This window comes from Brugia malayi (assembly GCF_000002995.4).
Source record: "Brugia malayi strain FR3 genome assembly, contig: Bm_v4_ChrX_scaffold_001, whole genome shotgun sequence".
NCBI lineage: Eukaryota > Metazoa > Nematoda > Chromadorea > Rhabditida > Onchocercidae > Brugia > Brugia malayi.
In genome coordinates this window covers 5,269,788-5,294,831 of record NW_025062479.1, presented here as the reverse complement: position 1 = coordinate 5,294,831, position 25,044 = coordinate 5,269,788, and the positions used below count along the sequence as shown (strand labels likewise).

General features: G+C 33.8%; 6 protein-coding genes across 8 annotated transcripts; 3 read left to right on the top strand and 3 right to left on the bottom strand.

Moving 5' to 3' along the window:
• Positions 1-8,143: 8,143 nt before the first annotated feature.
• Positions 8,144-12,492, bottom strand: Bma-gly-10 (Uncharacterized protein; the record flags this gene model as incomplete). The annotated part of the gene is made up of 14 exons (XM_001899278.1): positions 8,144-8,351; positions 8,628-8,731; positions 8,818-8,933; positions 9,027-9,155; positions 9,285-9,361; positions 9,449-9,573; positions 9,830-10,026; positions 10,103-10,179; positions 10,342-10,482; positions 10,759-10,934; positions 11,023-11,178; positions 11,389-11,543; positions 11,734-11,917; positions 12,427-12,492. The coding sequence occupies 14 exons, from the start codon at positions 12,490-12,492 to the stop codon at positions 8,144-8,146; spliced, it is 1,911 nt and encodes a 636-aa protein (XP_001899313.1).
• Positions 12,493-13,389: 897 nt separating this feature from the next.
• Bma-nft-1 (Uncharacterized protein) lies at positions 13,390-16,169 on the bottom strand (the record flags this gene model as incomplete). The annotated part of the gene is made up of 9 exons (XM_001899279.2): positions 13,390-13,569; positions 13,810-13,985; positions 14,184-14,291; positions 14,376-14,495; positions 14,663-14,813; positions 14,983-15,141; positions 15,229-15,384; positions 15,502-15,657; positions 15,999-16,169. The coding sequence occupies 9 exons, from the start codon at positions 16,167-16,169 to the stop codon at positions 13,390-13,392; spliced, it is 1,377 nt and encodes a 458-aa protein (XP_001899314.1).
• A 927-nt stretch (positions 16,170-17,096) lies between these two features.
• On the top strand, positions 17,097-18,479 carry Bma-trap-4 (Uncharacterized protein; the record flags this gene model as incomplete). Its single annotated transcript, XM_001899280.2, has 5 exons — positions 17,097-17,145; positions 17,348-17,466; positions 17,581-17,745; positions 18,086-18,151; positions 18,375-18,479. The coding sequence occupies 5 exons, from the start codon at positions 17,097-17,099 to the stop codon at positions 18,477-18,479; spliced, it is 504 nt and encodes a 167-aa protein (XP_001899315.1).
• Positions 18,480-18,944: 465 nt separating this feature from the next.
• Positions 18,945-20,440, top strand: Bm6880 (Uncharacterized protein; the record flags this gene model as incomplete). 2 transcript variants are annotated; one of them, XM_001899281.2, is made up of 5 exons in its annotated part: positions 18,945-19,187; positions 19,467-19,541; positions 19,635-19,762; positions 19,866-19,983; positions 20,213-20,440. In XM_001899281.2, 5 exons carry the CDS (start codon positions 18,945-18,947, stop codon positions 20,438-20,440), a joined length of 792 nt encoding a protein of 263 aa, XP_001899316.2. The 2 variants fall into 2 exon arrangements, with proteins under 2 accessions (XP_001899316.2, XP_042929628.1); XM_043073694.1 differs by having other exon boundaries at positions 19,089-19,187.
• Positions 20,441-22,650: 2,210 nt separating this feature from the next.
• Positions 22,651-23,213, bottom strand: Bm6877 (Uncharacterized protein; the record flags this gene model as incomplete). Its single annotated transcript, XM_001899282.2, has 3 exons — positions 22,651-22,742; positions 22,855-22,935; positions 23,129-23,213. The coding sequence occupies 3 exons, from the start codon at positions 23,211-23,213 to the stop codon at positions 22,651-22,653; spliced, it is 258 nt and encodes an 85-aa protein (XP_001899317.2).
• A 341-nt stretch (positions 23,214-23,554) lies between these two features.
• On the top strand, positions 23,555-24,527 carry Bma-coa-1 (Uncharacterized protein; the record flags this gene model as incomplete). 2 transcript variants are annotated; one of them, XM_043073693.1, is made up of 3 exons in its annotated part: positions 23,555-23,691; positions 23,928-24,051; positions 24,288-24,527. In XM_043073693.1, 3 exons carry the CDS (start codon positions 23,555-23,557, stop codon positions 24,525-24,527), a joined length of 501 nt encoding a protein of 166 aa, XP_042929627.1. The 2 variants fall into 2 exon arrangements, with proteins under 2 accessions (XP_042929627.1, XP_001899318.1); XM_001899283.1 differs by lacking the exon at positions 23,555-23,691 and having other exon boundaries at positions 23,965-24,051.
• Positions 24,528-25,044: the final 517 nt, after the last annotated feature.

Here is a 25,044-nt window from a genome sequence, read left to right as displayed (position 1 = left end):
TCTGCGGGCATAAGCTGCTCACTTCCGGTGTTTTGCGAGAGATATTTGCTGCAGTTCGTCCAGTTTGATATTAGTTCGGTGATCTGACTTTGTATATCGATTTGTTTTTTTTAAATAACTTTTAGAAAGAAATGTTTTTCGACTTTCTGTTTCGATAAAGTAACAAAAGCGCTAATTTAAGGTAAATACAAAGCGTAGGTCTTCACACAGCGTGTTTGATACGTAAGAATGACGTGGTCATGAGAAGCATGTACATGAAGGCTATTCTTACAAAAGATTAGTAGTTATACTGAATTTACTGTCCAATCTTCCTATGTAGAAATATTATAACGATCCTCCATTAGTTGTCACTTTTTGCACCTCATAACGGTAAGAAAGTGATCAGCTTTAGTAAAGAAAGCATAAAAACTAATGCAGAAAAAGCTAATTTCTGATAATCTAAAAAAGATCTTTGAAGAATCGAATTTTCTACTGGTGCAACGTTCATATGATGTTGGTTCTGTTCATTATTAATTACAAAATCGAGTTTAGCATTGAATATCTGCTTGCTTTGTTTGAAAATTTTCAAGACTACTCAGAAATCCCTTGTATGAAGTAATAAGTGATAGTGATAATTGTGACAAAGTTAATTACCTTCTGTAGAGCTGTTCCTGTCTTTAGCTTTTATGGGATGGTCAAAAGAGTATTGTGGTTCACAATCCGATACAAAGCTCCCATATCTTTCCGCAAAAATATTTACTGTGCAATAGATTCACAGCGGGTAACACTGTTAACGCGCCTTCTTCGCACAATTAATTTTCTTTCTGCTGTGTTCTTCAGCAAAACATTAATCATATGCCAATTATCAAAACTACATTAAATATTTCTATTTATTTATTGCAAGAATATTGTTCCAAATGAAAGACTTCGCATACAGTTTTCTTTGTTTTTTCTTACTAGATAACTTTGAGAGACGGAAAAAGTAGGAAACAAATCATCTAATACTGAATTCATGAATATCATTTGCTGCTAGCAAATAAATTAAATATTAGTGGAGATAGTAAGCAAGTTACGGATTTTTAAGGGATAGAAATATATTACTTAAAATTCCAGGAATAAATTCTTATGAATGGGAAATCGATTGCCTTATTACAGTATCCCATAGAGTTTGTTTACAATATGGAGTAATACAATAAAAACCAAACTTTCTGGAATTGTGCCGACAATTCTAGAAAATACGTATCAATAGCTGAGGTAATCGGATGAGTAAAACAAAGGGTGCTATTGAAACATGCAAAGAATTGCTAATCCTGATTCTTTCCTGAAGTACTATGAGCACCGGAAAACAAAAGAGTGGGTTTTACCGAAAGCAACTTATTTACAGTGTATTCAGTGATTTATACCTTTATAGGACTGAAACAGTTTATAAACTTAATGTAGAACTTAATTCTTTCATGTAAGTTTGCCGACTTACTATTCATACATACAAGAGAGATTACTTTGTTATTTATCCTTCAAAAATTCACTCAAATTCATATTTTACCATGAATAGAATCATCATACAAGAAAATATTTATATGCTAAACAAGCAATGAACATCTAATTCCCATTCATTTCAACATAAATAGAAAAATTGACTTCTTCGAATTCAGATATTCAAAATTACAACTAGTTACGGTTCATTCATTATTAGTAGTAATGCTTAATAGAACATTCCATTGTACTCAGCATAGATAAAGATCACACCTTACCGATACAGTAAGGTTTACAGGATCTACTTATTTATCCCTTTTATATGCCTCAATGCTTTTTCTTTTATTTTAGAACTAATGGGATACTAAATTACGTAATTTGAACTGTTGCTTGATACCTGCCTTGATGCGCGAAAATCACATTTTATCCAGAAACTTCATTTTGACCCTTTGTCAGCATATCACCACAGAACCAATTTTTTTCTAATTCTGAAATAATCTCAGATATATCAATGAAACAAATAATAAAAGGTCATATTTGTGTACACATGCATATGCATATATATATATATATATATATATATATATATATATATATATATATAACATGTTGCAACACCCCAAAGGAATAAACGCTTGAACAATAAATTGTCATTATAATGAAGAGAAACGAGTTTGCGCCCATCCATAATGGCATTTTTTCAAATTACTTTAACTGAGTTCATTTCGCTTTCATCACACCTTTGTGGTACCTAAATAACATATATATATATATATATATTCACTAAATTTTATCAGTTAAAAAACAAAACCCTGTCACATGGAAATTATAAGTCCTGTAGTATTTTCCCAAAAATTGATCCGTTTATCGAGCCCAAATAGCATAACTAACTTGTAAAATTGGACTCCCAAAATTTAAGAATCTGGATGATATCGAAAAGTCATAGAACACTACCGAGAACAAAGTTCGAGAGAAGAAAATATATACAAAAACAATTTGTATTTATACCAAAGGCAGAGGAGCTAAAAAATTCTGCAGATTAAATATTTAATCTCACATCTTACATATGCATCATTTTTTTTTAACTTGAGAAGCTGCAGGCGAGGACACTTAATTGTCGTTATAATTTCTAATAAATATTAAAATCACTTTAATATAATGATATACCATATATAAATGCATTTCAAAATTGCTATATACTCAGAAAGCACAATCACTCACAAATGTGAAGAGCATTTAGCACAAAAGCTTTTAAACTTCACCAAACGAAATCTTACAGTTTTAATCAATAATTGTAATCTTTTCATCGGATCAGCTGGTCATTTTAGAAACACGTTTAATAAAATGATTAATAAAGTGAAATCCATAAGTTTCAGCAATGTCTCAGAATATATACTATTCTGTTCGCAGAAGTCTTATTTAAAAAAAAAAAAAAAAAAATGCTATTCCAGTTCCAACAAAGTTAGGCAGAGGCATCAAATTTTTCTTGCTTATTTTATCAATATTGGAAAAAAAAATCATAGTGCAAGACGCTTGAAGGAAATACAAAATTTCGTCCGAATATTTCATCAATAAAATTTTCTCGTTCAAATATGAAGTTGCCGATGTTTTTAAAATTATCTCTTGTCTTCTATTTATATCGTGGAAACAAAATAATCAAGGTATTCTCAAAATTAAAACATTCAATGCAACGTTTAACAAGGAACAGCACTGTTTTTACTTCCAAGTTGATTACAGTTAGTATTTTGCTGTTTGATTCTTCTATTCCATCTATGAAATGAAGATTCAATCCACTATGAGCATGTTTCCCTCAATGACTGTTCAGCAAAAGTTTAGATTTTATTAAAATTCAAATTGCATTTGTTTAGAATACACTTGGTAGTTCTTAGAACTATTTTAACAGCGGATGTTAAGGGAGAAAAAAAAACCTTCACATTCTTTCTTTTAGGAAGTAATTCGGAATCACAGAATTAATTGTCCAGAACTAAGTAAAACTAGAACAGTTAATTGCTTACATAACGTAACTTAAAATAATTGAAATCACAGTCTTGTTCTATGACCGAAAATGGATTAAAACAAAATAACATCTCATTTTGTTGCAGTCGATGCTTTGAGAAACTATATTAATTATCACTGTTGTCAGTTATATCTTTAAACTGATATAATTTGTTAGTAATACATGGTAAAACTCCATTAATATTCAATTTCAATTTTCCAATAAAGCACTTCGGTTTTCAGCGATATGAAATTCGATATGTTCAATTAAACGGTTAATTCTTCATTACCTTCATATATTTGTTATTTAACGTAATGAAATATAAGAACTACAGTATAATGTTAATGAAGATATAATCATCACTTATTGACTGAACAGAGTACCGTTCATGATTTCAGATTTGGCAATTACAGAAGCTAAGAAGTTTAGGATCTGCATGTTCTTTAAGCATAATATAAAATTATAAACACCTGCTAATAGCGCAAAGTAATTACAAGGATTGAAAATAAGCAATGTACACTGTGCCATTATGTCTAAGCATGTTGTAATGAAAAAGTCTAATTTTCGAGTTAGAAATTTTGGATTATTGCATTGTGCAGCTAAATAAATTTTAAGTCCATAAAGGGTTTAGATGAAGTTTTTAAATATCGAATAAGTATACTTATGGAATTATCTCTTTTATACTTTGCGCACAAAGCTTTAAGATACATAGAGAACTTCGCCATGATGTATAGAATAGGCATACTGATTTCTTCTCAAAACGCATGTCAATCACTGCTTTCATTTTTGCAAGTGGAAGGGATTTATTTGTGTGTCGCCATGAAATTAAATCGATGCAAAAAACATAAGGTTCAGGAAGAGATGACATCGTTCGACAATACGTGATAAATCTAAGTTAATGGAGATATTCAGGCTAAAACAATATCAGAAGAATCAAAAGAGAATTAAGAGACATATATCTGAAAACTACGAGAAAGGTTAACAAGTTTTCAATAAAAAAAAACTTACCAGGAAGTTAAATGTTTTTTTCTTTTTTTTTTTTTTTCAAATATAAAATCTGCCCTGGAAAAAAATTAAAACTGGTCTTAGTGAATAATACAGCAAGACTAATTGCAACAGAGCTGTTGTATAAAACATACCAACTCAAATCGTTTTTAAGCTTTCAAGAAAATGCAGAACTCTGGAAGGAATCAAAGTTTTTTTTAATAATAATATAAGACAGAAAGAGAGATAACAGGTAGAAATGAGTTATGAAAGGTTGAGCATGTACATATCAGTGATGAATGACTTGTTGACAATTGGCAACACATGGTTCACAGCATGCCTGTGAGTGGCTAATTGCCCATGTTCGCTCCATTTAGTGATAAATGCTTTCTTTTTCTCAACTACAGCTCCAAATTGAATGCCATCGATGCTGTTTCAATATATACATCGGTACTAATCACAACTGCAAGTGCATACAGATGTACAAATGAGAATCAAAGCGTAGGTATTATTGAAAGAGATACACACCTGATAATAACAACATTTTTTGTCTGGAAGCACTCTGAAGTACGTCTCTATTCAATCGAAGCTATAAGCTGATTAAAAATGAAAAAAATGTGAAGAAGGCCCGTTCTCCACCACTTCGTTACTCTGTGCACATGGAAGTGACTATTGCATGCTCTTAACTGTATTGCTGACAGATTACTTTATTATGCTTAACCTATTGACCATTACTATTAAAATCGTTCTTCATCTAATTTATTCAATAGGAGATGAACTGGATTTCACTACTAACTTTAGACGTGACTGCATCCACATTTCCTAAGTCCCGGAACAACTTGGAAAATAAAGTGTCCTCTATGCTTCTTCTCCATCAGTGACTTTGTAAGAAGGGCGTTTATCAGTACGGATTAGGAAAGAAATAATACCACAATAAGAATACTGTGCAACATAAAGTTAAATGTATAAAATATAACTTGAAGATCGAAAAGAATATTCTTTTAATAGCTAAACTTCTTGACAAACTGAGACTGGAATGAGCCAAATGCTCTTGCCGTCCGTTTCTTGAATTGTAATTTATTGTATTCCGAATATTTTTTAATTGATTTGTTTATTCTCTAAAATTTTCAAATCTGTTTTCGCCAGATCTCTCCTTTTACAACATTTACGGGGAACAAAGACAGAATTAAAATACCTTTAAAATTCTCTTTCTTCCTCTCTCCCTTTTGTAAACATCAAAAGCCAAAAGGAAGTGAAAGTTTTAGCCGAATTTCTCAGCTTTGTTTGCTTCCTAATTCGTTAATATAACAGGATTGTGCTATTAGTTAGCGTAATAGTTCAAAATGTAATACGTCAAATAACAAACTGATGTCGCTAACGGATAATAGTTGATCATAATAACGCAAGTATAACATCGGGAAAAAGAAGGAAAAAGTCAATCGTGAAGATGAAGGACCGGAAAGGGAGTCAAGTGATTTTCGACGGGAAGTGAGGATGAATGCACGAAAAGGATACATGTATAAGATAAACAATGAAGACTCTAAAGACTACAGAATGCTGGGTGTAATACAAAATTTGAGTTGAAAAGATCAAATCGCATAACCTGCGACCCACTGTTTATAAAGGCATATTTTTAATACGTAAACAACGGGTAATAAGAAAGAACAATAAATTGAAACAAAGGGAGAAACAAAGGGGAAAAATAACGGAAAAGATTTCGTCAGTAACTACTATTTCCTGTATGACATATGACACGTCTGGCAAGTACAGGATCTGAAACAAGAGGCAATCCCGAGAAAACCAAGCGCTATTTTCTCCTCTCCAATAGCAATCGTCGAACTATCCATCTCTTCCTACACGATCTTTCAGAGCAAAATGCTACTGCAGTATAAATTAGGGGTATAAAATGCGCATTTATGCATGAAGTTATAATCGTCTCGTTTCTCCATATATGTGCCGTGACTTGCTGCATTTTCCATCAGCAACTGTATTGTTAACGAGGCAAGGGCCACACACTTTCAAAGCAGTATTATCGCAACCAATATCGTTTGTTCTTAATTTTAGAAAAAATTTTGAAATTTCAAATGTCTAATCCCACCGAATCGATGACTCCAATGATCTCTGTAAGTCTTATTGCATCACTTCATCTAACATTTAAGCAGTAAACTCAGGTGTTAAAATGTCACTTCCGGCTTAGTAATGCTCAATCGATACCAAATTCTTTTATTTAAAACCTTTAAAAGATCATCGTGAAACTTGGGGTTGATTGATACTTGTAGCTTAGAGCCAAATTAGACTTTCTTCTTTGTTCAAGAGCCTTTGTTTCTTGCTGTAATTGATATAGACGAATGCGTTGAATGAAAAGCCTATTGTAATGCTTTTGCAGCCACGATACACAAGTATTAATCTATAGCAACAATACGGTGATAATTCCTAGAGTATCTACAAATGAACTGAAGAAAATGAATGAATTGATGGGGAACTTAAGGGATTTAAATGAACTGAATTAAATGAGCGCGGGAGAGCAGTCGAACTATAACGTGTTGGTACAAAAAAACTATCTAGACAAGTTAATTCCATATGCAGTTAGCACTCACTTGCAACAAGCGCATGATTACACTAAGGTTCGCGAGATTATTTCAAGTTTTGACAAAGATATTCTCCCTGATTACTAAAAACAGACCAGCCAAGGTCAGAAAATCAAAGAACTGTATGCAAGCTTTGCAGTAAAACTATGACATGCTACTACCCCACTCAATCTCTCCTAGTTCTAAACAATCTCTTTGTTAATTTGTTCCCAGAACTCATGCAAACGAGAAGTAAACATTCTTTATTCCTCATTTACGGTGTTCAATTATTATATTAAAAAGGACCGAAACAGCAAAGAGCGAGTTAAAATTAGCAAAATCAATATCAAAAACAATTTATATGCAGAAATTTAAGGCGTTAGATGTTAGAATAAGTAATACGACACAATCAATATAAACCATAACTGGAAGCGTGTCATCATCGGTTTGTTCTCTTCCTCAGACATTTTCCAATGTCCAAAATTACTTCGAACCTTAAGAATATTAGCAGTTTTGAAAAAGGCCCAGATTTCATATATACAGGAATAGACAACTCACCAAAATAGTCTAGCCTCCACAGGTTAACCTAAGTTAATAAACTAATTATATAGAAGTTTCAAGTAGTGGCAAGGTGCCACATGGCATCAGGAACAGTATTCCGAGAGTATTACCATATATGATGTGACCTTTACATAGTTAACACTGAAAACAACCCGGATATGATGGAAGAGGCTTTTTTAAGAACAATGCATACAGGTTGGAACTTAATCTCTCATCCCGTTGATGATGTCAAAAACATTTCAAGGGAGATATAACTTTATACTCAGGAGTTAGGAATCTTTTTGCATATATTCAATGACAAGTGAAAAAGTTAATAAAAAAACCGACGAAACAAAAATGTAATCCGCATAAATCCAATCCAATTAGTTTTCAACTATTATATGAATTTAAAATGATTAAATGAAATAATGATTTTTTCATCAAAATATATATATATATATATATATATATATATATATATATATATATATGTAATATCGCAACATCAAATCTGAAGGAAAGGAAAGCACTACAGAATAAAACATCTCAGTCATAAAATAAACCAAAACCACAACTTTTCCATTGCAGGCGCTTCAATCAGTTTCTATTTTATTTTTTTATTACGCTGCTGAATCAATTGCAGATTAATTTTCGTCCACGTCCACTTTTGACTCCGCCGTTCCGAATCACAAGGATTCATGAAAATTTCTCCTTGTTCCACATCACAATCCATACACAAATCACTAATAGGATGATACATCTGTTGCTTATCAGGGAGATATTTAAAATGCTGATTACCTTGCATGCCATGGCTGAGATGAAGATTTAATTGGAAAAATTGGAAAAATCTGCGTTTCATTAGATTTAATTGGAAAAATCTGTGTTTCTTACTATATCCCGTTTCAACTCAACCTACGCTTTTTCTTTCCTTTTTTTTCTCTAAGAAACAAAGAACTAAAACGTTAAAAAGAAACCCTTCACAACTTTAATTTATTGTTTCGAGAATATTCCAGAAGGGTCTAAAAGCAAAAATTGATTTTTGGATTTGTGGAGTTGAAAACTTAAAAGAAATTCATTTTAAAAACTACCAAGAAAATAAAACGATAGGCGCCTTATTCACAGAAACTGAAACATCGAAACACATTGTTCGTGTCTGCAGTCGTACATCGTGCCAAAATGTAAGTCGGAGATTCTTGAAAATTTAACAAATCTTTAATGCTTTGAAATAAGTTAAAAAAGAAATGAATAAAATTTTGTAGCAAAAGAAGCATTACTTACTTGTTCCCCATGATTCGTTGGGTCGTCACTAACACATTTACGTAAACCAAACTTCTTTTCGGCATTTTTGAAATCCGTATCCACACATTTATTTGCTGCTACATTGCGCAGCTCACCTGTATAATTAGTTGCATAAGTACTTCAAAAATTTTAGATCTAATAAATGATTGATCAAACATCAATAGCGAAAAATATAAATGTTACTTAACCTTCAGCACTATCTTCGGGCTCTATTGCGGGATAAAACTTTTCCTGATCGAAAGCAATCTTTTTCATAAACCAATCAAATGATTTACATTTAAGCCTTTTTCTAATTGCTTTCTGCTCACTGAGGTCCCCTAAAAACATTTTTTTTTTTGCTGCAATTATTGATCAGTTATTTATTTTACTTTAATTTTCAATTGATTTCTGCCTGTAAATAAGTCCCTCGGCTTCAGGACCATTATACTTCACCACAAAAACCATACCAAAATCAACAGTAAGCAATGGTGGTCGACGCTTGTATAAAAACTTTGCATATTCATCCATCCATACTTCAGCAACTCTGAAGGCTCCTTTTCAGTTGATCAGGAAATTCAAAATTCCATGGTTCACTACCGTTATCTTTCTGGTATAAAGAATTGAAATATACCTTCTGTAATTTCTGGAAATGAAATCTCCAATACCTGGATTTGAAAAAGGAATATATTTACAACGATAAATGTGTCCAACTCGTGAACAGGGAGCATCAACCATTGTACCATGACACTGCCACACCTAACAATATCTATTGAACAAGTTAAGCAAAAATTTCGAAGAAATGATCTAACAGATTTTTAATATTCCAGTTCTTTTCGAATTACTTGAATTCTCAACATTCAGATTTCTCAGTGTTAGAATCATTATGAAGACAACGTAATATCCAGTTCTTTGACTGATAGTGACATGAACAGAATGAATTTAATAGTATATGCGACAAATGGAAATCCTGAAAAAAAGTCCAAGCTTATTTCTAAAAAAGATTACGACCAACCTTGAAAGATAGTTCATACTGTTCACCACCCCATATTTCAAGGCCCTCATCATAACCTCCCAACTCCCAAAACCATTTCCTACTGATTGCAAAATATCCACCAGCCATAACTGGACTATGGAAGGGACGCGTTGGATTTTTCTTATTATCTTCTGTTAAAGGCAAGCGTTTGTAATTGAATTCCCAATCAAAAGAACCTGAAACTTAGAAGTTTATATCAGTTTTCTTCCAATCTTTTTTTAAAAAATCACGAAGAAAAGAAAAATCCCAAACCTCTACCGCCTTCATCTTGGGCACGGTACTCATAAGTATTACAGTCAATAACATCGATAAAAGGACAAACTACCATCCTGAAAGGAACACATTATATGTTTTTAAAGTGAGGCAAAATTTTTTAAGAATGTGAGGAACAAGGATTTTTAACGAAGCTTCAATTCTGCAGAATTCATAATATCAAGCTTCGTTGAAAAGTTAAATATTAAATTTGCAATCGAAACAATTATAAAATTTACTTATAATCAAGTGCAATTGGTTCAACGAGTGGTGGCAACCAATTATAATTTACTTCTGAATGTGCATCCAAAAACACAATTACATCTGCTGTTATATGCCGTGCACCTCTTTGGCGCGCCCGAATTAATCCTTCTCTTTTTCTAAATTAACAAAAAAAAAAAAATTTGAAAAGCGAAGGAAAACTTGAGCACGCAGAATTGAGCTGGAAGAAAAACAATAAGTTGGTTGAGAAACAACTTCGTATGAAAGTGAAAATCCAACAAATTTTTCGTTTCTGACCACGAACATATTTTATTATAGAATAGAAATACTGCTTTTACAGTGGACAATTTTTCAAGGTAAAGCATATCCAGAACGCCGTATATCTTTAACCAAAGAATTCAAAGAGTTTGTTGAATTAAATTACAAAAACTTACTCCGTACGAATAACTTTCACGATGTGATTAAGACCAGCCTTTTTCAGGAACTCTTCAAGTGGTTCTTTCAGGAATGCTTTTGTGCTTCCATCATCGACAAGAATAATTTCTCTCATGATATCTTTTGGAGAACGATTTATAACAGAATATACGCTTCTTAGCAGCGTAGAATTGTGCTGGAAGAAAAACAATAGGTTAGTTGAGAAATAACTTCGTATGAAAGTGAAAATTCAACAAATTTTTTGTTTTTGACTACGAACACACCTCATTATAGAAGGGGAACACTACTCCTACAGTAGGCAATTTTTCAAGGTAAACCATATTCTTGCATCCAGAATGCCGTATATCTTTAACTGAACGATTCAAAGCAATCAAATCACTTATGTAAGCATCATAACCGTTTATACGGTAGAGATCATCCTAAAAATTTGACGAGCCATAAAATGATGGAAAGAATAAAATGACTGATTGGTCGATTAAATGATTTTCAAAATATTACAGTTTTCAAAGTTTCATAACAGCTGAGCAATTTCTCAGGACAAAACACCTGTGAAGTATCCGAACTTACACCTCCAGCATAGTTCATTTCTCTTTCGTAATCAATTACGGGTATGAATTTCGGAAGCTAACCCGTAATTTTTTAAATTCGCTAATTGCTACTACCACTGGTTTACCACCCTCGCCAAGCCCTTGTCTTAATGCATCACGTTTCATCGATTCATAATCATGCCAGTCCTTTCTGCCAAAATTTTTATATAAAGCAAATGGATCGGTGTCGTTATCCACTAAAATTCTACGCCAAATAAGTGTTTTATTTTTTATGCATTGGAATTTGAAACAAAGTATCTTTACGGTGTGCATTTTTAGACAATAAGGAATAAGACAGCAAATAAAAATCTCCTTCTACAACACAATTTCATTTCAATGACTAAATTTTTAGAATAAATCCCCAAACCAAAAAAAGTATGTGCTAACCTATGTTTCCAATAAAAGCACCAGCCATCATGCCTTTGTGCCCCTTTGGATGCATTGTTGCTGGTTTTGGAGCAGAAAAAATTGCATAAAACCCAATAAAACAAAAGGCCAGGGCAAACGCCTGCAGAGTTCGTCTGCTGCATCTCTTAAAACAACGCCAAGACATTGTCCTTCTCACGATTACCTGAAGAAAAAATTTTAGCACTAATTTTATTAATTTACTGAAGTCGCAGCGTATATAAGAACATATAAAAAATCACACATGAAAGATGAGACGATAAGACTTCGATTTTCTGAAAAAAATTTCCAAATTAAAAGAACTGTAAGCAAGAGAATTTTATTCAAAAAAAGTAGTTATAACATACAGAAAGCAAAACGAAATGAAACGAACACTACTGTTTCAAAAACCAAACTTTTAAATAAAAAAATATCATAGTGAAAACAAACAAATGGGAAAAGCATTCCCAACTAACTGCAGTGAACAGGGAATTTTGGGTCCAAAATAAAATGATCAATTCGTAACCATCTAAACACACGAAATTTTAACAAATGAACGGCACAATTGGACATTGCATCTTCTCCGAAACTCGGTGTAATCAAAATCAAAAAAAAAAATAGCTGCATAACACCCGATGAAATTGAAGCGTTCCGACTTTAAGTGGATTGGTAGGATAGAAGTAGAAAAAAACTTACACAAGATACTAGGACCGTCCAAACATTGACGTACAGCATTACTTCGTGTTGGGGGTAATTGGACATCGTCGTTCTACCTTTCGGAAAAGGCTGACACCAGTCGTCAAATTTCTCTGTTCTATCCACCTGCTAGTTATATTAACCGTTTGAATTATCCTGATTTCAAAGCCAATGCTGCATTTTGTTGGCTTATTTAAAACTTCTCATATATATAAATATGTACATTGCTGTGTTTCAAAACCTCCAAACGCTGCTATTCTTCCTAACGTGCAGTGAAGTCCGCTCTACGCTCTAAACCCCTAGTAATTCGTAGAAAGATCCAAGTTCATTTCCCGAAATTCAAATACGGCATATTTTTATCTCTCTCTTTAATATAGCAGTTTGAAATTCCATACTTATACTTACTATAATAGAGTGAAGCCTAAGACCAAGACCAAGGAACTTAAGAAATCACATCTCGTAATCGAACTCCAAAAACCACTAATTCGATTTCGAATTCTACAAAAAAGTGTATTACACCAGCTTTGAAAGTTTCCTTTAAGATCTGCAATCGAACACTCTTATTATTGACAGGCACAACTTCCACAAAAATCGAGAGTGAAGAAGAACAAGCTTTACCACACGCTATTTCAGTGAGAGAATTTAAACTCCCGCCTTGGGATGCGAGGACAAACGAAGTCAAAAAATTCATATTCTGATTAAAACAGTTAACGTTCTTTCACTGTCCCATTCAGATATTTTCTATAACATGAAGTGAACAACTTATAGAAAATTAAATAATAAAAAACCAGAAAATTAAATTGAAATCTTTGTACTCTTATTAATTTCTATCGATGCAGTTTTACACATGATTATCTGTAATTGACTAATTTGTTATAACATTTACTTATGTTGAAAGCATTAGTCTTAAATGTCCAGCAAACACAATACATGACTAAGCACTTCCATCCCACATGTACATTATCACTCGGCTTCTCCATTAACCAATAAACATCGGTATACATTGGCTTCATTCTGCATTTCTTCCTTATTCCGAAATCTCTTTTTCCCGATTTTATCATGATCTGCTAATTCACGATAAATATTATCTGGATCGCTGCCAAAATCATTTTTTTTGCGAGGAAGTATGTGTACGTGTACATGCTATAAGAGAAGCTCGTTATTAGTTTCTCGCTTAATTGATCTAATTTATTGTTATATTTAATTAAAAAATAGTTCTACAATGAAATTTCCAACCGCGAGCTGCGAAATGTAGATTTACGCACAGTTTTCATTAAAAAATTATAACAGATGAATGAGTCAGCAGTAATCAAAAAGTCTCATTTCTAACTTTGAGATTTTTGAATGGCATCCGAAAAAATAAGAACAGGTACACATACTTACCGAAACAGTCTGTCCTGCTTCAGGACCATCCTGAACGCAAACAGTCGAAGATGTTGCTTTATAGTAGTCTTCTAGCATTGTTTGTATTCTTTTTGCAGTTATGAATAAATCGGAAGTTTCAGTATGACTTAATTCAGTGAGCCGTTTCACATTCCTGACTGGACAGACTAGCACATCTGAAAGGAAGCAGCATTTCAAATGCAAACTGCTATTTTGTCAAAAAAAAAGTTTACATGAAAGAAATTTTTTTGATCATCTGATTCAGCATCTCCGAATTTCTTTAAGGAAACTTGATTTATAATAAAATGCATTATGCAGAGTAAATTATATGAAATATTTTCGATAAACTGATCATATCAGCTAAAAGTACTAACGTCCGGGGAGTACAGGACTCCGATTCACAAAGCAGAATGTGTAGGTACTCCGATAAAAAACGTGCTCGGGCGGAACACTGTGACTACCGAACATATACGCTTTATTTCCTGAAACATGAGAATTGAAAAGTTTCAAATTTAAGTACGAAAACTTAAATGTGCGGTTAAAAATCTAAAAAAGTCAATACTGACCGATTTCGTTTCCCTGTACCACTATCAACGAATACAAATCAGAACGACGGTGTTCGAAAACAGGTTGCAGTTTTCGTACTTCATCGAGATAATTTAATGATATTTCAGCAAAGCATACGTCTTAAAAATCTTTAACACAGAATAGATAAATTTTAGAAATCCAAGTTGTTCTAAACCAGAAATTTAGAAATCCAAGTTCTCTCATTTCCTTGATTTTGTTAGAGATTTCCAATACCAGTCCCCAAAATAGAAAAAGCAATTGCAATGTAACAGAATTCAAGTTATACCTATAGTTTCTGAACACTGAGCAACAACTGCACCCCAAGGATCAACAACCATTGCATGACCATATGATGACCTTTTATCATTATGCTTGCCAGTCTGAGCTGCAGCAACAACATAACACTGCGTTTCGACAGCTCTTGTCCTTAGCAAGATCTAAAAAAAAAATAAAACGTGATAAAATACAACGCTAAACTTAATGAAACATAAAACTTGAAATTTCCTAGAAACGTCACTGAATATTGCTAGGAATGATCGGTTAATTCCTTCGAATTCAAAGACACAAAAACAAATTTTTTTTGCTCAAAAATCACCAAACACCTACTTCCCAGTGTGCACAACCAGTATCAACAGTGAAAGCCGATGGGTATGTCAAAACATGGGCTCCATTCATACGATACCATAATGCCAATTCAGCAAACCGCAAATCGTAACAAATGGACATGGCGACATTTCCCACAGGTGTACAAACTGGCTTCGAAATCTGAAATCTTGTCTTAAATAAAATTCATTTAAAAAGTCTATGAACAAAAGAAATGTAACAGCCGAACCTCAAGAAAATAAAACCAACTTCATCCCCACGACTTGAAAATTCGCTTTCTACTAGGCGCACTTTCCCAGGGATATCTAAATCGAAGAGATGAAGTTTCCTGTAGATACCACGAGTTTTTCCACTGTCATCCACGATAATATGAGTATTAAAAGGTTTCCGTAATCCAGCAGGATCCTAAAAAAGGACCACAAGTCAAATTATTTTTGATTATTTATGTAAGATTTACGAAAAAAAAGCACCAGTAAATCAGCATAGCATCATTCAACTTAAGACCTAAAATATTTTTTGAACCTTTTGGTGAAATCCACCCAAACTGAGCCAAAGTCCATATTCTTTGGCACAAGTTCGATACCGACTGATATAATCGTCGTTCTCACTTAAAGCCAGTGCTTCAATCTCGTTACGACTTTCTCCGACATAATCGAAACACTCCGGGAAGAAAACCATCTAAATTTGGAAAAGCTTTCAAGTCAGAATAAATATCAATTTCCCAGTAAATCAAGAAAAAAAAATAGCTTTTCAGAACTGCACAGGACTAAGGCATATCGATAACGCTCAAATATTTTACCCAGTAGGAAATAACTTACTTAAACCACTACTTTTTATGGACAGCTCTTCCACTGACTGTCTCACTCGTCATTTTAGTCATAAAATAATTTCCTAGTGTCTTTGGAATGGAACTAGACTTTATTGTCTTGCCAAAATTGCTAGTAAAAACAAGTAAACTGGACAAAATTTGAATATCTGCACTAGGGATGGGTAATGCCAATGAATGATAAAGCGTGAACCTTCGCCTTGCGCTCTTTAGCACGCTTCATCATGCATTTCGCAACTTCGAAATTAGCTTCCAAGTCATTTGTCGCCGTTAACTGACAAACAGCAATCAGTGAACGCTTTTCGTTCATTAGTGTCGAAAACTGACGACGGATAGCGGTGCTTAGTAATGTACAGCCAGGCATTCGACTATGGCGTGCATAAATTGCAGTGAACAGTGGCTATCTATCATGAACTCATGATTCAACATGCATTTCCTGAAATTTATAAAACTTATATTTTATTTCTCACTTGATTTAAAATTTTTGAGGACTCAACCTGAAAAGTTGATATGTAAAAAGCATAAAAGAGAGAAGTGGTAAGCAGCCGTCCAGCATGTCACCACTACATCTTTTCATCTGTTATCAGATCAGCGTTAATCCTCACCCAATTAGATACTAAAAAAAGGAAATTAATAACACACGCTACCATATGATCGAACTTAGCAGCAGCGCAATTCTACGAAAGCTATGTAGAAAAAGCATATTGTCATCGAAACATGACAAGGATGGAGTTAGTGATGCATGCTAAACATGTAAAAGAAGTGAAGTCGGTTACGAGGAGAGTGTTGATAAGGAGAGAGAGAGAGAGGAGAGGATTGGAAAGATGAACGAAAGAGTAGATGCGAGACGAAATGAAATGATGCTATTTAATTCGCTCCAATATAGGGAGTGAAATAAACAAATTTTTGTTCTGTGTAAAGTAAGGATGACCGTGAGGGAGGAGGGAAAAAGCGGTATTGATACGCGGAGTGTAGGTGTGTTTGTTGAATGGCAGGGTACACTTTCAAAGCTGCGCTAATGTCGTTCTTCTGAAACGTCAAGCAGTAACAGGTTGACGGAGGGCCAGCTGGATTGTTCCGATGCTTTAAATTCCACAGATTCCAGGGTGGTGAAACAAATTTCGAAAATGATGTCTATTCTGAAGTTGAGTTGGTTAAGATTCAAGAAACATAGTGTCTGCGTTTGATTATCTTCCAAATAATTTAATGGAAGAGTTACATATCCTTGTTATTATTTATGTATGGGTATTTAGGGAAGCCCCGATAAAACAGTAATCAAATAAAACACGGAATGATTCGGGAATTTGTTATATTAGTATCCTTCGTGGTCGGAACTAAAGGTACGTTTTGTATGATAATTGAAACGATAAGTAAAATAGTTATTTTAATTTCATACTACATCATGGTACACAAACCTTTATATAACATTGCAGGATATGTTCGAAGAGTTGTTTCTGTTTTTATATAGCAAATAGTCCAAACCCTCTAGTTTGATTAATACAGTAGATTTTATATGTTGATCGTTACATGCAGTCGTTTTAGCTGTCACGTGTGAATCACCCTATCATTCGGCGGCAACGTTCTCAACCACCGATGCCTTCTTTCACTCAAGCACAACTTATATTATTGAATTTAATTTGCAGTGCTCCAATAATGTCAAAGTTATTTTTTTTTCCTTTTGATTTTCTTGCAAATGAACGTAAATATATTGAAACTCTAGCATCAATAGCTTCATAACGGGAACATTATTTGGTTTTTACTAATTCCGACTCTAGGACATGGCCGTTTATGGTATCGTCAATGGGAAAATATACCAGGCTGCTGTTTCTGAAGAAACGTCAAAACATCAGGTATCCTGGCAGTTGGAACATGAAGAATCGGCTGCTCAGACGTTTGATGTTGTGATTTACGATGAAGATGGTTTAACATCATATCGCAAAGTACATGGGTTGTTTACAATTTTGAGTAGGGTCTGCTAATGCTAGTATCTTTTTGGAATTTGCGGTTTATCAGTGATTCCAAAAAAAAGTTTGACAAAATTATTTTAAATGTCAAGCATATTGTGAACCGATTGATAGAAAACTTTACTAATCCACTTAGCACAGAGCTATCACTTTTGAAAAAGGGTTTTTTTGGAAATCCAAACTCTGAAACCAGTTGGAACATTATTGAAAACAATTTCAATATGAATTTTAGTTCATAGGAAGTAAGATATGCTTTCAGTATGAAGCTTAAACTATCTATGGAAGCATGCATGCGTTTCATTCTTTTTTTTTCTAGGCGGAACGGAACCATGATGATACCTCTAAAGTGAAATCACTCTTCACAGTTCAGTTAAAACATCCTGTATGTTTCATCCATTTCAGTAAAATCGATTTTAGACTTTTTGCATGTCGTGAAACCTCTCTGTCACTTAGTTTCTTCTTATGTCCCGTTTCAGGAAATATGCGTTTTCTATACTTTAAAGTCCATGGAAAAAATTTTTAGCTGGGAATACACTAAAGATCATTCATAGTTCGGTAAATGTTCCCATTGTTAAATATAAAATCGAACCATATATTCATTTCAGGGTGTTTCGAAATCATCTCCAGTTGCATCAGAAACGGTTGTTACGGCTTTCGCTCTGATTGCTTTATATATTGGTTATCACTTTAAGAGTCAGTTGATGGCTTAAAGTACAAATATTAAATATCTTATAGATAATCGTGATGAGGATAAGGCCGTGTTTGTTATGTTACTGTGACTTTTTGTCACTTTTATTTATAGCAGTCAAGGGTATTTTCCATGTTTTTTCATAATTTTATGCATCTTTAAAGAATTTTTGAGATTTAAATTTTGAACATTGGCTGAAGGATGTAACTCTTTACTGTCTTGGAGTATGTGAAGTAGGATTCAGTTTCAGCAGTTACTTATATCGGTGTCGTTTCTTTCTTTTCCTTTTAAATGTTGTGGTTTGTATTGTTGATCCTTCTGTTAGGATAACTTGCTGTTTTATTTATAATTCAGTAAAGGTGTGGTTAAAATCATCCCTTTCATGCAAGTTTTCGCATTTTGCAGCGTGAAAAGTTCATAAATCTTGTGGAAATTGGTCGTGTTGCAGTAGTCCATAGTACATCTACCCGGTTCATCGATTTTCAGGATGTTAGCTTCATTAGGGATGCGATCATATATGGTCAATGTAGAAAGCAAGTGTTCGCTAAGGTTTCTGAAATTGTCAGCTGAGCCAAGCAAGCTATCTAATTACTCGTATAGGAAAATTGTGACTATCTTTAATCCATCCAGTATGCAATTCACCACCTCAACACATATATCCATCTCGAATCCTTTCCTAAATTCGAACGTTCTGCGCGAAACAAGGAGGCTTATCTATGCTACTGAAGCAGTACGTACTTAAATCATTAAGGGGTTTTGAAGTGTTTTGTTTTTCATAGGGGTGAGCATAATCTTGGGAATATTTTCATTGACTGGAAAGCTAGTGAAAAGTGGGCTGTCTTTTACACATTTTGCGAATAACTTGCGAGTTCTGAGGATAAGATTTTCTGCCACTAAGAAGGTTATAATGTATTTATAAAAAGTACTAGTCCAGAAATTCCCGGGTGGATAGAAGTTTACTGATTTCTTTGCTACGGTAGATATGTTTATATTCAATGATGCCTTTTAGAAGCACAATATTTCACTTCCTGAAAATGATGAGAAACTGAAAAAAGCGGAGGAGGCAGTCCAGAAGGAGCACAGGGTATGAATTGCTGCTATTAACAGAAAATTATTGTTTGACGCTATTAACAGAAAATTCTTCCAAAGATCCAGCCAATTATTTTGTGCCTTGCAGGAAGCGAAACCTACAGGATTATTTGCAAAATTGAAATATTATTTGCAACGTTATTGGTATATTGCTATTCCAATACACATTGCAAACTGTATCGTTTGGTTTACTGTCCTTTATATCACTGTCAAAAGGTTAGTTTCCTCTTTTTATTCGGTTTCTGGGAGTATTTAAGATTAAATTCGAAACTGAAATCAGTTATTATTGAATTAAATTAGTGGTTTCAAACACTTTCAGCGGTCTTGATGTTGCTGCATTACTAGAGAAGTGCCATGTACCTAATTATGTTGTTGGTAGAGTAAAATCAGTTCCTTCGAACGCAGGAGTTGCTGTTGTAGCCTTTCTGTTGTACAAGGTACGAGCTTTACCAACTAACTAATTACGCAAAAGTTTGAAACATACCAAAAGAATAGAGGGCGTTACATAGTTAAGACTAATCAATCGTGGATGAATAGTTTAGTGCGAGGCCGTTGTAACATGTTTCAAAAGATCCATGCACAATCGTGTGCCGTGTGTAGTTGTTTTTCATCCGGAAGATGTTACTGTTTGTTGCTTAGTGAAATTTCAATTCGGTCTCGTTTCAGATCGCTACTCCATTTCGTTATGCTACTACTGTGTTACTAATACAGCTTAGTTTCCCTATTCTTCGACGAATGGGTATAATGACAGCAAAGGAAGTGAAATATAAAATGCGATTGAAATATACGAATAAAGTAAGAAAAATAAAACGCCGTTATCAACTAAAGTTTAATAGAGTGGGATCTGTCGGAAATAAAAAACGGCAGAATACCAGTGGAATTAAAAAATCCTAGTAAAAGCCATCGATCATTTTTGGTTTACATTGTCGTTTACTGTATGCGTCTTAACGTCGTGTAACTTACATTGTGTACTGTTTAGTCATTATTCACCGTTAAGTTCACTCGGTGGAAACAGGATGCAAATCTCCAGAAATTTTTGGTTTGCGAGTTTTTATAATTACATCATTGATGAAGTGCTTCCCATAAAATTTTAAGAGTTTGAGTTTCAAGACATCGTACTGTTTCCAAATTTTGAAGAATTTGTTTGAACCGTTGTAGAAGTTTTGGTGCTAGGCTTCAAAGACGAGCTCAAATGCTGCACCCAGCTGTTTACAAAGTATTTGTACTTATGTTCAAGTAGTATTTACGTAATTTGCAACATAATGCATCGGCTTAGTGTGCATGTTTATCAGTTTTTTAATCTGTAAATTGGTAATGTAAGACTTACAAAGACTTGTAAGGTAGAATGATCGATTAGAATAATAGAACTGCCATAATTATTCGGAAAGATGTAAGAATATAAATCCAGAAAATTATTAATTGTAAGTGATAAAACGCTTCGGCAAAAATTTTCGCTGGTAAAGCTCATACTAAGTAAGAACAAAGATTTCTCTAAGATTAATGTTCAAAAGTGTTTATAAGGTTGAAGGTGATTGTCCATTTCAAAATATATTGCAGAAAGAAACATAGGGGACTGTTTGGCGAAAACAGGTTCAGTAGTTGTGGAACTGAATAGCTGCTTCCAATTGCTAAGAACTAAATTTATTACTGCAAGTGTTAAGCGAACATGCGCTGATGAACTTTTTTGCATTAGAAGTGTTTAATTTAGGACATACATGGAGAGTCTGCATCTTTATAACGGTTGTCGAAGAGGGCTAGTTTCGTGATTTATTTTGAATTTATGCTTTAATTAAGCAGATATAATTCTTATGATAATGTGGCCATGTGTACAATCGATAATTCTACGTTTCCTTAAACTTTGGAGGTAACAATACGATATCGACAAGATTAAGAGGACGACGACTGAGCCATTTCACTGACGCTTTTTCAGATTGAACATGCATCGGGAAATTTGATTTTCTATAGTAGTAGAGAGATAGTGATAATTATACAGAAACATGACTAGAATCGTTGATAGTCATGGCTCACTGTTTTGTGTGAGAGAAGATTTTTTTAATTTCGTCTTCCAATTTGAGGTAGATCATGCAAAGGTTAGGGACAATGTTTTCAATGACGATAAGATCTCAACCGCTTCGAGAAGCGTTGTCCTAGGTTTGTTGTAATCAGATAAAATCAACGTGTCTTTCTGGAAAGCATCTGTAATCGTATATGAGAAACATGATTTGGCATCTTGCGGTCGGTTTTGAACGCATACTGGAAGTGATGTCAAATGTACAGTCCTTCTGAGAAAAATGAATGATGGATGGTGTTGGCAAACAGTGAATTCATTGGAAAGTGCTACGAAAACATTTCCTGTTTTGAGAGAATAGTTTTGACCTTAAGGTTTTTCTTGAAAAAGACTTACGAAGCTTGACCGATGAATACACTGTAACGAAGTTTGATTATTGAAATAGAGAGAGGAAAACTTATATATATATGGATGGGATACAAGAGTTTTTTTTTTACAGGGCTTTCAAATCATATACATAGGAAGTATGGGAGTGAGATATAAGAATAACTTAAAATTTCCACTGACTACAAAATATTTTAAAATCAAAATGTAGTGATAATGAACTGATGTCTGGAAATTAAGCTGAATTTGTCATTAATTCTCTGGTAGCTGCAACATATCTGTGTCATACAAGATATAATATATAATTTAGAACTCTGTGAACAGGAATCCTTGAAGTATAGTATACTGCTGCAGAGAGTTTCATGTTGATCTTCCTGCAGTACAACAACCGAATTCTTCGTTGTTTCGTAAATGAACAATAAGCGTAGCTATTGAATTACCGATATCTTTTTGGCTGCCATTTCTGCTAATTCCGCAGTATAAAATATTATTCTTCTATTTGTAATGTTTGGAAACCTGTTGGAATTTTGTCAAATTAGATCTTAACATATGAACAAAACTGAGGAAGGCAAAGCATCCAAATTCTACAAACACTGGTTAAAAAATAATAGATGTATTGAATTTATTGAAGCTAACGTATAAATGTATTTCTCTCAAGAACTCCGTAAAGAAAGAAGCATAAACAGGAAAATCTCGATTAGTATATAAAATATCAAGAGAGGGTAGTCCTTAACCCAACAGATTCTTCAGCTTCATGTTGCGTGTATACCGGTTCTCGTAATCGCTTTAGTCGCTGTCGATGAACTAGAAAAAGTCAATCTCATCCAGATGGTTGCAAATTTCTGAACTCTCGGAGAAATGTCCCGGTACGAATTGTGCGGTAAAAAATTTTTAAAAAGGATGAAAAGAACAGTACCCTTACTCGACTTGTGACTTATCAGAGATTTTTCATCAATAAAATACCGATCACATTCAACACAGTAGAACTGTCCATCACCTAAACAAACATTGGAAATAGTACCTTAGGCTTCACAATTGCTAAAAGATTAAGAACATCCTCAAATGAATGAAGTGAAAATCCGAAATACAGAGATGAACGACGCTTCCCTTCATAAGTTCACATTTGATTTCTACTTTTTATGGAAGACTGAGTAACTAGAAATGATGAAGAAACTAGCAAATAGAGTTACCTGGTAAATCGAGATCAAAGTTTATTTGACGAGCTATGAAACGTCGTCGCTTCTCTGACCTGATTTCTTTAATAATCTGATCCATGTCTTTCCCCTTTCTCTTTCTTATTTTATTCGATGTTGTATGCTTTTTCGGCATCCCGTATATCTCTTAAACGAATAACATGGAAATAAAGCATCATCATCATCATGGAAATTAACAAGTACCTAAAACCTCCACGACGCGAGACTCTAAATTTGCATGCAACAAGATTTGTAACCTTTAGTTTTCTCCAGTAGAGTGGGAGGTCGCTGTTTGCGGGTGTTGGGGAGTTGGTTTCACGTTCTGTTCCGTTTCTTATGATGCCACAGGAATGTTGCCATAATGAATTAACTTAAGCAGATGTTCTATTTAATTAACTCCAAAACTCTTCAACCAGACGTATGATGTCTAATGGCAGACATTTTACGGTAGCGAGTATAGCCAGTGGTGGAGCTTTCATCCTAATCTGTCAGCTTATATATACCCACATATATCTGCAGAAGAAAATCCAGAAAAAAATTCGGGGTTTCTCTCATTACAGGTAAGAAAATCCGTTGATAAGTTAATTGCCTAGTAGTAAATAGACAAATGACGTTTCACTACGCAAAGCTTCGTAACATATGCAGCAATATAATATAATGTATTTATCCTTACTGTAAAAGTTCGGTTCTGCTTTGTACTAGATATTGGTTTATGTCATAGAAAATGTGCAGTTGTTTTTACTTTTAGGCCTTCTTCCACCTGTTAGTTTTGTATTTTCAGTTAAATTTATTGTAGAACTGCTTTCACAGTGTTATCAAAGCATGAAAAGGCAATGGAATTTTTGGGACTACCGCTTGCTGTTGGTGAAGTTGATTTAGTGGACAGGAAAAGAAATTATATCGATGAACGGAAGTCTGAGGTAGTTAATAAAAAGTCTTATTGTGTTATCCCTGTTGGAAGGCGGGATAAAATGAGTTGGATTAGTTCTGTTAAACGGATATGTAATTCACGTCGCTCACTAGATTTTTATAGTTCCATAAAATTGATCTAACCAATTTATATCGAGCAAAGCATGGACTCACTATAATAAGATTTTAAATAATCGATGAACGGAAGTCTGAGGTAGCTAATAAAAAGTAATTCATACTGCTTCAGTTGCGAATCCCGATTTGTGGAGAACATGATGGTGGAATAATGGTAGTTCGAGCGGAACGTGATGAAAATGGTAAAAACTTTGAAACGGTCCAAATTGAGCTTGAGCTTGATGGAGCGGGTGATAACATTGTTATTTACGATAATGGGAAGTGGTCTGGAAGTTTAGTCCATTTAGACAGTTCGAATGATATCTGTTCTATTATGCCTTCTAATCAGTTTTGTTGCCATTTTAGGAGTTGAGAAACCTCCCCATTGAAATATTTTCTTTGAAATTTCTTTGTTCTAAATCTTATTTTGATTTGTAATATTTGAGGTGGGAAACCACTTTTTTAAATTACTAAGGCATAAAATAAATTGGATAAAAATTGTACCAAATCGGGTCCATAATTATCAAGAATTCATGAATCACATCTGGCTTTTTTGTCCTAGAATAACACGATTTCCTTTTTTTTAATAGAGCTATAGCCAAAATTGTTTTATTGACCATTTTCGTCTTCTTAATGTCTTTACTGTTTTTATAAGTTTTGGCTTAATGCGGCAATGTTTAAATGTCATGTATTTTGATTAATGAATTTTTGTTTAAATCTTAATAAAGGTCCTAAAATTAAACTGAGATTTCTTGTTTCTTGGAAGCTCCACGGAACCTGTTGTAAATGGATTGGTCTTCAAACTTTCTGAGCAAAACATTTTGATAAGTTACTCATTAGTGCTGCGAATGTATAAGAATTGAGGTGATTCTTATGCTCACGAGCTTAGT